This window comes from Mesoplodon mirus (genome assembly GCF_964341445.2).
Source record: "Mesoplodon mirus genome assembly, chromosome: 7".
Lineage (NCBI taxonomy): Eukaryota > Metazoa > Chordata > Mammalia > Artiodactyla > Ziphiidae > Mesoplodon > Mesoplodon mirus.
This window is the reverse complement of record NC_138983.1, coordinates 110,942,746-110,957,579: the sequence shown is the minus strand read 5'-3', so window position 1 is coordinate 110,957,579 and position 14,834 is coordinate 110,942,746. Positions and strand designations below refer to the sequence as shown.

Here is a 14,834-nt window from a genome sequence, read left to right as displayed (position 1 = left end):
CCTTTAAACCTACATCAGATGTTACCTACAGTCAATTCCTACTCTTTCTGAGGGCATTTTCTAGTCACAGGCACATACCTGGTCCACGTGGGATAGTCTAGAGGCTTCTGAAAAGGAATGCCCCAAGAGCAACCTCAACCAATTGTAATTGCTAGATAAATAGCCCAGATGCCCCTTCCCCTTCCTGGGACAGTTCTGAAGTACGCTCCACATAGGGTCCCCAGTGGGGCTGAACCCCAAATGCCCACAGTGGTAAGCTTCTCATTCATGTACACTTTATTAGCTTTCTCCCCTCCCCAGGGAAATGACACAGGAAGCCCCTCCTAGCACTTCTGGGGATCACTGCACCTAAATCGTTTCAGAGTCTGCTCTTGCAGGAGACATTAATTGCCCAAAGTCACACAGATACTTAGTGATGGAGTTAGGACTTAACTCCAGACATACTGCCTCAAACTTACGTTCAAAATCACCATGCTGGGCTTCCCTGGTGGCGCAGTGGTTGAGAGTCTGCCTGCCGATGCAGGGGACACAGGTTCGTGCAAAAAAAAAAAAAAAAAAATCACCATGCTTTACTGCATTCCCTCACTATTTGCTCAGACATAATGAGATTCATTCTTTTTTTTTTTTTTTTTTTTTTTGCGCTATGCGGGCCTCTCACTGTTGTGGCCTCTCCCGTTGCGGAGCACAGGCTCCGGACGCGCAGGCTCAGCGGCCACGGCTCACGGGCCTAGCCGCACTGCGGCATGTGGGATCTTCCCGGACCGGGGCACGAACCCGTGTCCCCTGCATCGGCAGGCGGACTCTCAACCACTGCGCAACCAGGGAAGCCTGAGATTCATTCTTGATTCGTCCATGATACATACAGGCCATCAGCAAGCCTCAGAAGCTCTCCCTCTCTCTCTGTATCCTAGATCCGGTAAGTTCTTCCCACCAGCAGCCCTGGAACATAAGCATATATCAGAATCTCCTGGCAGGCTTGTTAAAACATAGGTTGCTGGGCCTCCATCCCCAGAGTTTCTGATTCAGTAGGTCTTGATGGGGCCCAGGAATTTACAAATCCCCAAATGATGCTAATGCTGCTGGTCCAGGGGCCACACTTTGAGAACCCCAGTCTTACCACCATCACCTCTTGCCTGGACACCAAGCAGCCCAGCTGGTCTCCCTGCTCGCACTCACACATGTCCACAGCAGCCAGTTTTCCTTTTAGACACGTTGGATGCACTGTGGTGCGTATGCTCCATCCCCCCACTCCCAGTGCCTCCCATCACATGGGGAGTCTGGTGCAGGAATCCAAGCCCAGCCGAGATTCCCCCTGCTGCCGCTCTGACCCCTCCACCACGCTCCCCTCGCTCACTCTGCTCTGGCCTCCTACTCGCTCCTGGCTCCTCCCCAGACACGCCAGACTCTACACCACCTAAAGGCTTTGGTAGCTACTGTTCCCTCTGCCTGGAATATTCTTCCCCCTAAATACTGATGAGACCCACTTTCTCCTTACATTTAAATCTCTGCTCAAATGCCACCTTCTCACTTCTGCATTCCCTGCACCCAGATCAGTGCCTGGAACACATAGAGGACACTCAAAAAACATTTTCAAACATATGTAAAAGAAAATAGAAGAGGAGGAAGTGGTGGGGCTGTGGTAGATCCTTCAAAGTGATTGAATTTATTTTACATGAAGACAAAACTCTAGAGGAAAAAAATGGAGATTTCAAAAGAAACTACTGGGCAAGCTATCAATTTCCAGAAATTGCTGATTCCTATACTGAAATAGGTCTATAATTTAGAGAATTGACTCATTAAAATGATTGGGCAAGCGGAATGTGTTCTAATGGGACTTTTGACATCCCACCCCTTACAGAGACTGCTGTAAACACATTTACTATCCAACCTCAAAAGCTCACGTTAGTGATCATTGCGTTACAGGCCTGGGATTTTACAAGAATAAACAAAATGCTAACTATATTGACATGTTTGTCTCTCATGGTATGTGATCTAAGATAAACATAACTGTAAGCCCTCTGACCCCAGCTTCCTACAACTCACCCCTCGGTGACCCCCTCCAGTCTACACTGTGTGCTTGCTCCTTTCAGCAGTCTTTCTGTAAATGCAAACCCAGTCATGTCATTCCTGGGAAAGAAACGCTCTAGTGGTTTCCCATCACAAACCCTTAATGTCTAGATGCCTTAGCCTGGCACACAAGGTTCCATGACGTTGCCCAGTCCACTCCTCTCCATGCCCCTTAAATAAACCCAGCAAGCCCTCAAAAGCCCTTGTTGCTACTGTGGCTGCTCCAGACTTGCTCTGGGCATTCGGCTCACCTTCTGCCTTCTTTGTTTTGCCAACATGTTCCAGCTCTGTGCCCTGGAACCTCATTTCATTCCTGCTCTTGGACCTCAGCTTGGGGTAGGACTTGTTCTCCTGGCTTTCACCATTGCCCATGGCTCACCCAGCAAATGATTCCTGGCCTCTGCCTTGCTGATTCAGTCATCGGAACTGTGGGTGAGAGGTGTCCTCCAACAGACAGGTCTCTGCCTACATTTTCTGCCGCATCTCCTGGTTCTGCCCCCAGATAGACTTGTGCATAGAAATACCTTCAATTTCCTAGGAATAGATGCCTTTCAATATCTCCTCACCCCATAATCCCTCAGCTTGGAATTCTCCCCTCCACTTCCCTTGCCCAGTCCGCCTTCTGGCCTCACCCACCTTGCTGGTGAACTCAGCTAAAGCTCCTCTCTACCGAAAGCCAGCCCTGACCCCCCGTTTCCTCCATCCCACTCCCACTCTCAACAGCCCAGGAAGAAACAGGTTGGCCCTCTTCTGCCCTCATCTGGACTCCGAAATACCTCTGTTACTCCACTAATTACACTGCGGGACACTTAGAGTTTACATCTGAGTCTCTCCCTGGAGACTCTGAGACCATGGTAGGTAGGAACAGGTTTTTATTTACCTTTTGTACCTCAGCACTAAGCCTAGTAGCAGCACATAGACTAAACGCAAGAGTTTTCAACTGAGTAAATAAATGAAGAGTGGGCAAACAAATGAATCAGTAAAACATGCCACTGAGTTCATCATACAGATTTTCTCAAATACAAACTTAAAGGGTACATGGATATAGTCCCTCAAAGTTTCACTGCTCTTTTTTGTGGCGCAAATGTCATACTTTTTTTAAGCATAGTTGATGTACATTATCATATAAGTATAGGTGTACAATATAGTGATTCACAATTTGTAAATTTATAGTTATTATAAAATATTGGCTACATTCCCTGTGTTGTACAATATATCCTTGTAGCTTATTTTATACCTAATAGTTTGTACCTCTTAGTCCCCTACCCCTATCCTTCCCCTCCCCCTTTCTCTCTCCCCTCTGATAACCACTAGTTTGTTCTCTATATCTGAAATTTTCACTGTTTTTAAAAAAATGTATGGTAGCATTAGAGGAAGATTTACAGATATGGTTAGGTATAAGGCCTTACCACCTTAACACTATTGTTGTCATTTCCCCAGGTTTTCTTTTTTGCCTTTATACTTTTCTTTAGCAGAAAGAAACAAATTTGCCCAATTTTGTGTTTTCCTTTTTCGGTTAAAATTGTTCTTTTAATATTTTATGCACTGCTATTTCCTTTCTAATGACTAAATTATATAACATTGAATTGTCATCACTTACATAACCACTTCCCTATTTTTAGACATTTAGGTTGTTTCCAAATTTTTGCTCTTATAACTAAGAATAAGATAAACACCTTTGCTTTTATTCTTTTAAATTGATTTCTCACTGAAAATTCTTAGGAATATGCAATATGTCCAAAAAAGTATGAACCCTTTTATGGTTCTTGGTATATAGTGCCTTTTAGAAGGATTCTACCAATTTGCAATGTAAAGGCATTTTTTGTCACAAAGATTCAGGCCATTTCTAATATCTTACTCCAAGTTCTCAATCTTATTACAGGAGAAAACTTTAAGCTCCTAAAGTATAAAAACAATGTCTCATATCTCTGTACTTCCAGCGCCTAAAAAATGATTGATGCTCAATAAATATTTATTGAATATGTGAATGAATGTAGGTATTCATATATATATATATAAATATATATATATATAATATTCCCTTTTTCTTTCTCTCCTCTCCTCTCCTCTCCTTTCTTTTCCTGTTCTTGGTGAAGATAAACAAGTTGGATTCTGCTTCTGGAAGGGGCTGGCCGGCCCTCTTTGAGCTTCTCAATTCTCACAAGTGATGCCAGATCATTTGATTATTTTCTGTATGGTGTTCTGAGGGTAGTCTTTGGTTTCAAATACACTTTTTCTTTCTTCTATTTTTATTCCACCTGATTCTAAAATATTTGTTTACCTAGAAATTCAGAATATCAGTTAATATTATTCTCTATTCTTTTTTTTTTTCAATGTAACTGTCTGATTTAATGTAAAAGTCGGGGTAATAAGAAAGGTATTAGAAGGCACAAAAGTTAGAAACAAAAGTTAGATCTCTGGTATCAGATAGCCTAATAATTCACATAGATTATTCTAACTAATCTGCAAAAATGTTAAAGCTAATAACTGCATTTAGCAAATTTGGAGAATATAGTCAACACTTAAAACTCAAGGAAGAACTATACAAGTAAATTTAAAAGTACCAGAAAGTAAAGCAAAAGTGTTTAGGGATAAGTTCAACAAAACTTATAAAATAACTCTGCACTAAAACTTACAGAACATTGCTAAGATAAATGCCAGAGGACCAAAATAAATACATGTTCATCAAATAAAAAACCTATTATTTAGATAACCATTCTTCCATAATAGACATTTTTATTAACATCTTTATTGGAGTATATAATTGCTTTACAGTGGTGTGTTACTTTCTGCTGTATAACAAAGTGAATCAGCTATACGTATACATATATCCCCATATCCCCTCCCTCTTGCATCTCCTTCCCACCCTCCCTATCCCACCCCTCTAGGTGGTCACAAAGCACCGAGCTGATCTCCCTGTGCTATGCAGCTGCTTCCCACTAGCTATCTATTTTACATTTGGTAGTGTATATATGGTCATGCCACTCTCTCACTTCGTCCCAGCTTACCCTTCCCCCTCCCCATGTCTCAAGTCCATTCTCTCCACCTGTGTCTTTATTCCTGTCCTGCCCCTAGGTTCTGCAGAAAACTTTTTCTTTTTTTTTTTTTTTTAGATTCCATATATATGTGTTAGCATATGGTAATTGTTTTTCTCTTTCTGACTTAACTTCACTCTGTATGACAGTCTCTAGGTCCATCCACCTCACTACAAATAACTCAATTTCATTTCTTTTTATGGCTGAGTAATATCCCATTGTATATATGTGCCACATCTTCTTTATCTATTCATCTGTCGATGGACACTCAGGTTGCTTCCATGTCCTGGTTATTATAAATAGTGTTGCAATGAACATTGTGGTACATGACTCTTTTTGAATTACGGTTTTCTCAGGGTATATGACCAGTAGTGGGATTGCTAGGTCATATGGTAGTTCTATTTTGAGTTTTTTAAGGAACCTCCATACTGTTCTTCATAGTGGCTCTTTCAATTTACATTCCCACCAACAGTGCAAGAGGGTTCCCTTTTCTCCACACCCTCTCCAACATTTATTGTTTGTAGATTTTTTGATGATGGCCATTCTGACCTGTGTGAGGTGATACCTCATTGTAGTTTTGATTTGCATTTCTCTAATGATTAGTGATGTTGAGCATCCTTTCATGTATTTGTTGGCAATCTGTATATCTTCTTTGGAGAAATGCCTGTTTAGGTCTTCTGCCCATTTTTGGACTGGGTTGTTTGTTTTTGTGTTACTGAGCTGCATGAGCTGCTTTATATTTTGGAGATTAATCTTTTGTCAGTTGCTTCATTTGCAAATATTTTCTCCCATTCTGAGTGCTATCTTTTGGTCTTGTTTATGGTTCCCTTTGCTGTGCAAAAGCTTTTAAGTTTCATGAGGTCCCATTTGTTTATTTTCATTTTTATTTCCATTTCTCTAGGAGGTGGGTCAAAAAGGATCTTGCTGTGATTTATGTCATAGAGTGTTCTGCCTATGTTTTCCTCTAAGAGTTTTATAGTGTGTGGCCTTACATTTAGGTCTTTAATCCATTTTGAGTCTATTTTTGTGTATGGTGTTAGGGCGTGTTCTAATTTCATTCTTTTACATGTAGCTGTCTAGTTTTCCCAGCACCACTTATTGAAGAGGCTGTCGTTTCTCCACTGTATATTCTTGCCTCCTATATCAAAGATAAGGTGACCATATGTACGTGGGTTTATCTCTGGGCTTTCTATCCTGTTCCATTCATCTATATTTCTGTTTTTGTGCCAGTACATTACTGTCTTGATCACTATAGCTTTGTATTATATTCCTAAGAAAGACCTTCTAAACTAAAAAACTATATATCATTACAAAATGGAGTATGATATGATTTATGGGTTAAAGAAAACATTTTTACAAGTCAGGCATTCAAAGTGGAGTATATTTACTGGGGAAGTCTGAAAGAAAGACAGTGATATGGCTGGCTGTGGGCTAGAAGGCCAGCTAGTGGCTGATTGTTAGTAACCTGCCTCACTGGAGGCATTCATCCAGCCTGGGGCTGAACTCCTTGCAAGTCAAGAAATCTAATCATTTATGAAAGCTAAACTCACTATAGATTGAGATGTAGAAAGCAGAGAAAGAGCTGAATCATTTGCAATGAGAAATAGCATCAGTCAGGGAGCTTGGGCAGGTTGGCTGGCCCCCCTTCAGTGTTGGCAAGACTCGTGGGAGTGCTAGGGAGCTGCCTGGCCACCGGGGTCAGCCAAGTGGTCCAACTCCAGCCAACTCTGAGCCCAGTGTTCCCTAGGACACTGCGTGGCACATGCATCAATGTATGTATTCCTGTAACTGTCAAGAACACAGATTTTTGAGCTCTGACAGATTTGGGTTAAAATCATGGAGCCACCACTTAATATCTACATGCAGTTCAACTAATTATTCACCTTCCCTAAGCCCAAGTTTCTTCATTTGTAAAATGAGGTGTTCTATAGTTTTGTGGAAAATGTACATAAGGTGCTTGGCTCAATGTCTGGCATATAATAAGGGTTTAATAAAAGTTTCAATACCTTAGGGTAATGCTACACACCTTTGTTTGATTCATTACATGGGTTAAGGAAAAATTTCTCTCCCTGAGGGCAATCTTATTTTTCTTATTCCTAACTTTAATCATTCAATCACTCATTCATACATTCATTTATTCAACAGCTGTTTATTGAAAACCTATTTTGTGCCAGACACTGTTTTATGCACTAGGGATATTGCTGCAGACAAAAGATAGAGTACTTATCCTTATGGAGCTTGTATTCTAGAAGTGGAATACAGACAAAAAACACTTGAACAATATATAGCATGTCAGTGTATACATTTAATGATGTAATGCTTTATTTTTTCCCCACAACTGTTATTTTAATCAATGGTCAATTCAATAACCGATGGTATCTTAGAAGTAAGAAAATGTCATATATTCATTTTTTATTAATCCTTCACAATATTTCTGTGGAATTTTTGAAAATCATGGCAAAAAACAATTCTGTAGTCTCCTATTTATGAACTGTACTGAACACTAAGCATCCATTTAATCCTCTCAACATCCCTTGACATAGGTATTATCCCCACATCGCCACCCCACCATTTGACAATGCAGGAGTAGTTTAGGAGGTTTCACAGATTGTGGTAGACATTTTCTGGGTTTGGTTTTGATTTGTTCTTTGGTTACCCAGCACCAATTTTCTCTCTGGGGGTATTCCCATCATATATATATATATATATATATAAATGGTGGTCTCTATGGAAGCTGTCCTGCCTCTTAGTATGGAGGCCTGCTTCTTGCCTCTGGACATCAGGGTGAGGGCACATGACCCAGGCCCAACCAATAGAATTTCTCATTAAAGACTCTGAATGCTGAGGGAGTGAGAAAAAGACATAGAAACAAGAGCAGCAGTAGCCTTGACTGTCCATCTGGAACATTGTCCAGTAGTAAGAGGCAAGGGTCCCGACAACTGATCACTCCTTGGCTCTGGTTTCTTCTGCCCTTAGTCATGTTGGTTCTTCCAGCCTGATGCTCAAGGCTTCCTGGCAGTTCTCTAAGCTACCTGATATCCTTTTTAAAAAAAATGTTTTCTCTTAAATTATCCAAAACTGGTTTTCATAGCTTGAAACATAATAACACTGACTAGTAATATATCTAGAAAGTGACCAAGTCAATATTTAATTCTAGGTCTGTCTAAATACAGAGCCCTTTAATAAGTCAACTGGGCAATCAGTAATTTATTCAACAATTATTCATCAATTCATAACATGCACAGCAGGCACCATCTCAGCAACTTCAATGTTGAGGATTTACTAAAACCCCTACGGAATCAAATTCAGCTAGGGTCTAGAATAAAGGAGTTCTTTGCAGTAAACTTGATTCTGTAATTTAAAATGCTTATCCTCTTACATTAGTGGTACATGGAAACTTTAGTTCTGTGTAAAGTTCTACAAAGTCTGCAGGACCCCAAAACATCAACCCTGCCCAGAGGCTACCAACCTCCTGTTTCATGTATATTATTTTTATAATCTGATTTTTCTACAGATACTATGCTTTCCACATTTCTCTGTGATACGGGCTCTCATTCCATTCCCTTTTAGTCATTGACTTGCTTTGATATGATCTTTTTAGGTTAGAATGATTTGGATTTAGTTTAGATTTGACACAAGAATGATAGAAAGAAAGGAAACTTTTGCTCCCCTGTGAAGAGAGAAAGTCAGGACAAAAAAAACACCTAGTGAGAAATTACCAGCTTGAGTCTGTCGCTTTGGAAGGGTCAAGGGTGTTGCCTAGCACTGGCTTTGAGGTAATACCTACTCATATTAATGTGTAAATGACTTATAAGAACATAAATTGCTACTCCTCTTCAGTTTTTGCGCTTAACAATCGAAGTGTCATACTTGGGAATATTGGGATTGATTGCATTCACGCAAATGAAGAGTGGCTACTGGAATCTTCTAGAAATATCTAGATCATACCTTATAAGCAGTTATTTACTTCAGTCTACTTCCAAAAATGGGACTTAGCAAATTCTTTGGAGTTCTGGAGGTGAGAGTATTTTCTTTCTATAGGCCCCAGAATTTCTTGCTATTGTTCCTTCACTCCCTGCCTGCATTGGGGCCATCACGATGAAATGCAACAGTAGTTTGGGGAGAAACTGGGGGAATGAGATGATCAAATAGAGGGAAATTTCAAGGACTCATTCTTTGTTCTTCAATTGTGGCAGCTGCTGTGAAAGTGAAGTAGTAGTAGCACTACAGAGGACAGGAGAACATATAAATGCAAATTTTAAAAGATTGTTTTCATAGTATTTTCCTTTACTTAGACCAAAAAGAGACAATGAGTATATGTTTGTACATTCATTCATTCATTTATAAAACGAAATTACGTGACTTTTATATCAGTCATTCTTCAAGGAACTTATAATTCAGTTAGTTGAATTAGTCTACTAGATCTGTGGTTTTCTTCCTTTTTTCTTCTGAGGATCATGTTTTGTGTGCCTCACAGCATATAACAGAGATGATGTTCACATGTGTGACAAACTCTCATTGAGTACCTGGGGTTATTCACTAGACACCATATGTGGCCATAGCCCCACTGTTTTCTCTTCATGCAGGAAAATGTGTCAGCATGCAAACAGAGCAAGAGAGAGAGAGATCACTATAGTAATAACTTTGAATCTAGCCTAAGTGCGAAAGTAAGACATTTATGTATTTTTATCATTTAACAAATAATAGTATTAAATTATTTGCAACAGACTTCACAAATGACTTTAAATACCAGGTATGTCACCACTAAGACACACTGCTGTAGATGGCAAGGGCAATACTGAATACTTTCTGTGACCAGGATGTTCTTGGCACTTTGTATATATTTTCGTTTCATCCCATACTTCATAATCCTGTCTGCTCATCTACTCCGGTGGTTTTCCAACTTTAGCATGCACCAGAATGACCTGGAAGGCTTGTTAAAATGCATCTGCTGGGCCCCATTCCCACAGTTTCTGATTCAGTAAGTCTGGGTGGGGCTGGAGAATTTGTGTTTACAACAAGTTCCCTGGTAATAGTAATGCTGCTAGTCCAGGAACTACACTTTGAGAATCATTGAGTCATCCACTCATCCGTTCAAAAAACATTAATTAAAAGCCTACCTGGTGGGACTTCCCTGGTGGCGCAGAGGTTAAGAATCCGCCTGCCAATGCAGGGGACATGGTTTCGAGCCCCGGTCCGGGAAGATCCCACATGCCACGGAGGATCCCACATGCCATGTAGTACCTAAGCCCATGCACCACAACTACTGAGCCTGTGCTCTAGAGCCCGTGAGCCATAACTCCTGAGCCTGCATGCCACAACTACTGAAGCCCTCACACCTAGAGCCCGTGCTCCGCAACGAGAAGCCACTGCAATGAGAAGCCTGCACACCATGACGGAGAGTAGCCCCCGCTCGCCACAACTAGAGAAAGCCCACGCGTAGCAACAAAGACCCAACGCAGCCATGAATAAATAAATAAATTAAATTAATTTCAAAAATTAAAAAAAAACTCCAGAGTGAAATAATCTAAGAACAATTAATTCATTTAAAAAAAAGCCTACCTAGTGCCTGGTAATAAAGTAAAAAGATAAATTGAACATTATTCTGTAAGAGCCGACGTCTACTGAGCACTCTGCTGAGGGCTTTGTTATGACCTGATTTACTCCTTTATGACAATTCTTCAAAGTAGGTACCTTTTTCCCTATTTTTCAGGCAAAAGTACCACAGCTGAAAGAGATTAAGTAACCTGCTCAGTCATATGCACAAGTGTCAGAACTAAGACTTGAACCCAGGTCTACTGGATGCAAGTGACACCCACAGACACCATGTCACATGCTATGCTACCTCTGTAACATGAGGGGCTTACACACAGTATTACTGTCAGTCTTTTGCAGATTTAAAAAAAAAATATCATGTTCAGAGAGGTTACATAACTTGCTCAAAGTCACCCAGCTAGGAAGTATCCTAAACAAAATTTAATCTCAGTTTGTCCGATGCCAAAGTACTTTTTCCACCATACAACACCATTTCTCCATGCTATCTCTAAATCAGGATCCATCCAGATCAGAGCCAGGAACAAGAGTTTGACTCCAGCTAACCAGAGTGCACAGAGAATGGGGAATTGACAGTTTCGGTTGCTGAAGAACATCTCTCTTATGTTAACTTATTCAAAAGCTTTCTAACAATTACCAGTGCACCTTCCACCCTAAGTCAGCATGGTATAATGTAATGCTTCCTTGATGATTCAGGATCTTACGTGTCCCAGAACCATCATTATAAATAGCATTTGTTTCTGAGAAATGTCCAAGTGCTAACAGAAGAAGGTGAATGGGGTAGATGTGTGGGGAGTCCAGAGGTAGAGGACAAGTTAAAGTATATTCTACTCATTTACCTTCTCTGCCAGCAGGATGGAAAAGCCCCAAACTGAGACTCATCAAATGTTTCAGTTGAGGTGGGTTCAAATTAATCCAATTCATGTAAGTAGCTGACAAACTGCATTAAAAGTGACTGTTTTTCTCCTTTTGCCACTTGGTAAATTGCAAAAAGTGAAGGTTCCCTGACTCCTGTGTACTGCTGTGTTACCCCGTCATCAGGGGAGAAAGGAGCTGTATAATTACCTTTTGAGACATGAATCATCCTTGCTCTGAGGGCCCAGACCTGTTTGACTCTATAAAAGCAGCTCCAGGTCGAAGTGCAAACGTGCACTGTCTGCCATCCCCCGGGCTGCTATAATTACCAAGCCACCAGGAGGAGATGAAGGTGCTCCCTGTATCTGGCCTTGCTGTCCTCCTCGTCACGACTCTGAAGTTTTCCACTGCAGCCCCCTCCCTGTTTGCAGCCACCCCCAGGACCTCAAGGAACAGCTACCACCTCGCACAGGTTTGTGAATCTTTGCACAATTCCCTCTTCCCCCTCCTGCCCCAGAAAACCTAAAGGGGATAATGAGAAAATAAGGAAAATCTGTTATGGCTTTGAAATCATCTTCTAAGTCCACTGAAGTCTAATGGATACGATCCCCTGTACAGCTAAGTCTGGTGTCTGGTACACACTGAGTGCCTGTGTTGCATGATTGCATAAATAAATGAATGAATGTCTATCCAGGTATCTTGCTGCACACAGAATTTGAGGCGGCTTGCAAAAATACACGCATTCCAAAAAAAGACAAAAGAAGTATTTGAGGAGCAACGTAGGAGGAAAAATAAAAACCAAAGTGTAAGATTTGCACAGTAGAGATGGGCCGGAAACTTAGTGCTAAGATTCCTAACAGTCACAACAGAAAGATTTCCTGTGTTCACTTTTTAGAAAAATGGCTCTTGTATTCAGGGCAAACTTGATCAAAATTTGAAGTGAACCAAATTTTTGCTGGGTGGCTACCTGCTTCTCATGTGAGGGTCTCTCCTCTCTAAAGGATATTCCCCAAGTACCTTATTTACTTACAATTTCTGTACCTTCCCCTCCTTTAAAATCTCTCCTGACTGTCAGAGAGAATCTGATAAAATAATACATAACAGAATTTCTTCAAAGACTAAGTGTGACTCAAAGTGATTCAATGTATATTTGCTTCCAAGTGTTTTGTCTTTAACATTTAAAGGGAAGTGGTGAACTTTAACCTTAAGAAACAAGTCTTCAATGAAGGAATTTCCAACATTCATGAAAGGTGTGTAAGTGAGATGTTTTTGCACCAGGGCCTCTGTTTCAAGCGTCTGTCAAAATGATAGCGCATCTGTGATTGCCAACCCTGCCTCAGGGTTGCTTTCCTACCTGCCAGGTTACAGCTGTGTACACATTGCAGAGCTGAGTGTCACCTGTACACACCAGCGTGTCCCTACTGATTGTTTACACCACTCTTCCATTCTAATTGGTCTGTCCCCCTGCCACACCAGTGGTTAAACATTTTGAATATTAGCCCTGCATATAAACAGCACAGTGGATGCCGAGCACAGACCTGTTGAATTGAACTTCCTTTGACCTGAGCCCACTTTCAGACGAACTAAATTCCAAATAACATATCTCACAATACTGGGGGTCTATTTCAAATCGTATTTTGCTGGTGCCACCAAGCTTTGAATCCCTTCTCCCCAAATGTAATCTTCCATCACCCAGCCTCATGCCACCCTGATTCAGAAACTAGAGGCTTTGGGACCTCCAGAAGGAGGGTCATGCTGAGGCCAGAACTGATCTGGTGGCTGAAGACTGTGGTTTTGTCCACGTTCAGACAAACTATGTTCATTGGGCCCAAACCAGCCATGCCTGTTCATTTACAAATCATCAATTACTGCTTTTGTACCACAATGGCAGAAACCACATGATGAAACCAAAAATATTAATTACCAGACCTTTGCAGAAAACAATTAGCTGACCCCATAATGGTCTATGCAGGAATAAGACCAGCAAGCCTTGGAAAAAGCTAAACTTGCTAATAGGAGTATTTAGAAATACTTAGGTGTTCTTGGACTGTAGTGACCCCTTACTCCTTCCTCTCCAAAGCAAGTCAGCCCTCCTCAGTCTCCCTCATGGCATACTTTCTGAAAGACCTTCGACCAAGGATCAAGGAAACTTGTCAACACCTGGCAAACAGACCTTCTCCTGCCTGCAATGGCCTCAGTCATCAGCTCTGGGCAGGAACAGGTATTACTCTGCAGCAAGCTGGAATGATCTGGGCAAACCTCTCAAGTGGATCTCAGTGCCTAGAAAGAATTACTGTCCCATCTTATAGTTTATAGAAATATTTAACAACTTAGGCAGCCTTACAATACAACAAATGAAAGGACATGAAAATAGACTTATTTCATAAAAATAGCTTAAGTTCATTCATTCAGCAATTATTTATTGAAAATTTACTGTATGCTATGTGCCAGGACCTGTTCTAAGCACTGGACAAACATCAGTGAACAAAACAAGTCAAGTCCCTGTTCTTATGGTGCTGGCATGGGGATGATGGAGGAGTGGGAAGATGCTGGGAGGAGACAAACAAGTCAATCAATAAGTCCCCAAATGATATCAAAAAATAAATTAGGATGATAGCGAGTTACTGGGACCCTGGGGGGGCATTTTCACTTGAGTAGTCCAGGAAGGATTCTCTGAGGAAGTGATATTTGAGATAAAGAGCTATGTGAACCTGAACTTCACAGTCGTGTGAAGATCTGGAGACAGAGCAGTCCAGGCAGAGAAAAGAGCAAGTGCAGCAGCCGGGGGCTGAAGGAGCTTGGATTGGAGCATCGGGCCACCATGGCAAGAAGATACTGGCTGAGTCCCAGAGTCAGGCCAGGCCAGCACACACCCGGGGCCTGGGGGTCCAGGTCAGGTTAAGCCCCTTCTACACTACTCTCTTCTTTCTAGATCGCTCACTAAGAGATAACAAATGGTTTCCTGTGCCTGGAAACTCCAGGCAGGAAACGTTTCCAAATACTATTCGCTTCTTCCTAAACCCATGAACACGATAATCTATGCTTGAAAAGATAAACAGGTTTTTAGTTGATTTAATGCCCACTTGTATCTTTTAAATTCTGTTTGGCTAATTATCATAAAGGCTAGGAAAATGATGAAATACTTAGTCTCATAATCCAGAGTTTTATTCTACTTTTTGTTTGTTTTTTTTAAAAATAATAATATCAATACAACATTTAATACAGGCTGTTAAATTGTCCTTAAAATAATATAAGCTTTTATAATCACATTATTATGAGCTTATAATTAAAGAAAATAAACAAAAATCCTTCCAAATACAAACT

The 14,834-nt window shown here is 40.9% G+C and overlaps 1 protein-coding gene and 1 long non-coding RNA gene across 2 annotated transcripts in view; one reads left to right on the top strand and one right to left on the bottom strand.

Moving 5' to 3' along the window:
• LOC309807169 overlaps nt 1–14,834 on the bottom strand; it is a 170,720-nt gene that overhangs the window by 12,644 nt on the left and 143,242 nt on the right. The window lies entirely within an intron of this gene.
• Nucleotides 11,857–14,834, top strand: part of MMP20 (matrix metallopeptidase 20) — a gene marked incomplete at both ends in the record, with an annotated part of 46,526 nt that continues 43,548 nt past the window's right edge. The window contains one exon of the mRNA XM_082626480.1: nt 11,857–11,982. Coding sequence (XP_082482606.1) covers nt 11,857–11,982 — 126 coding nt within the window. The remainder of the gene's footprint in view (nt 11,983–14,834) is intronic.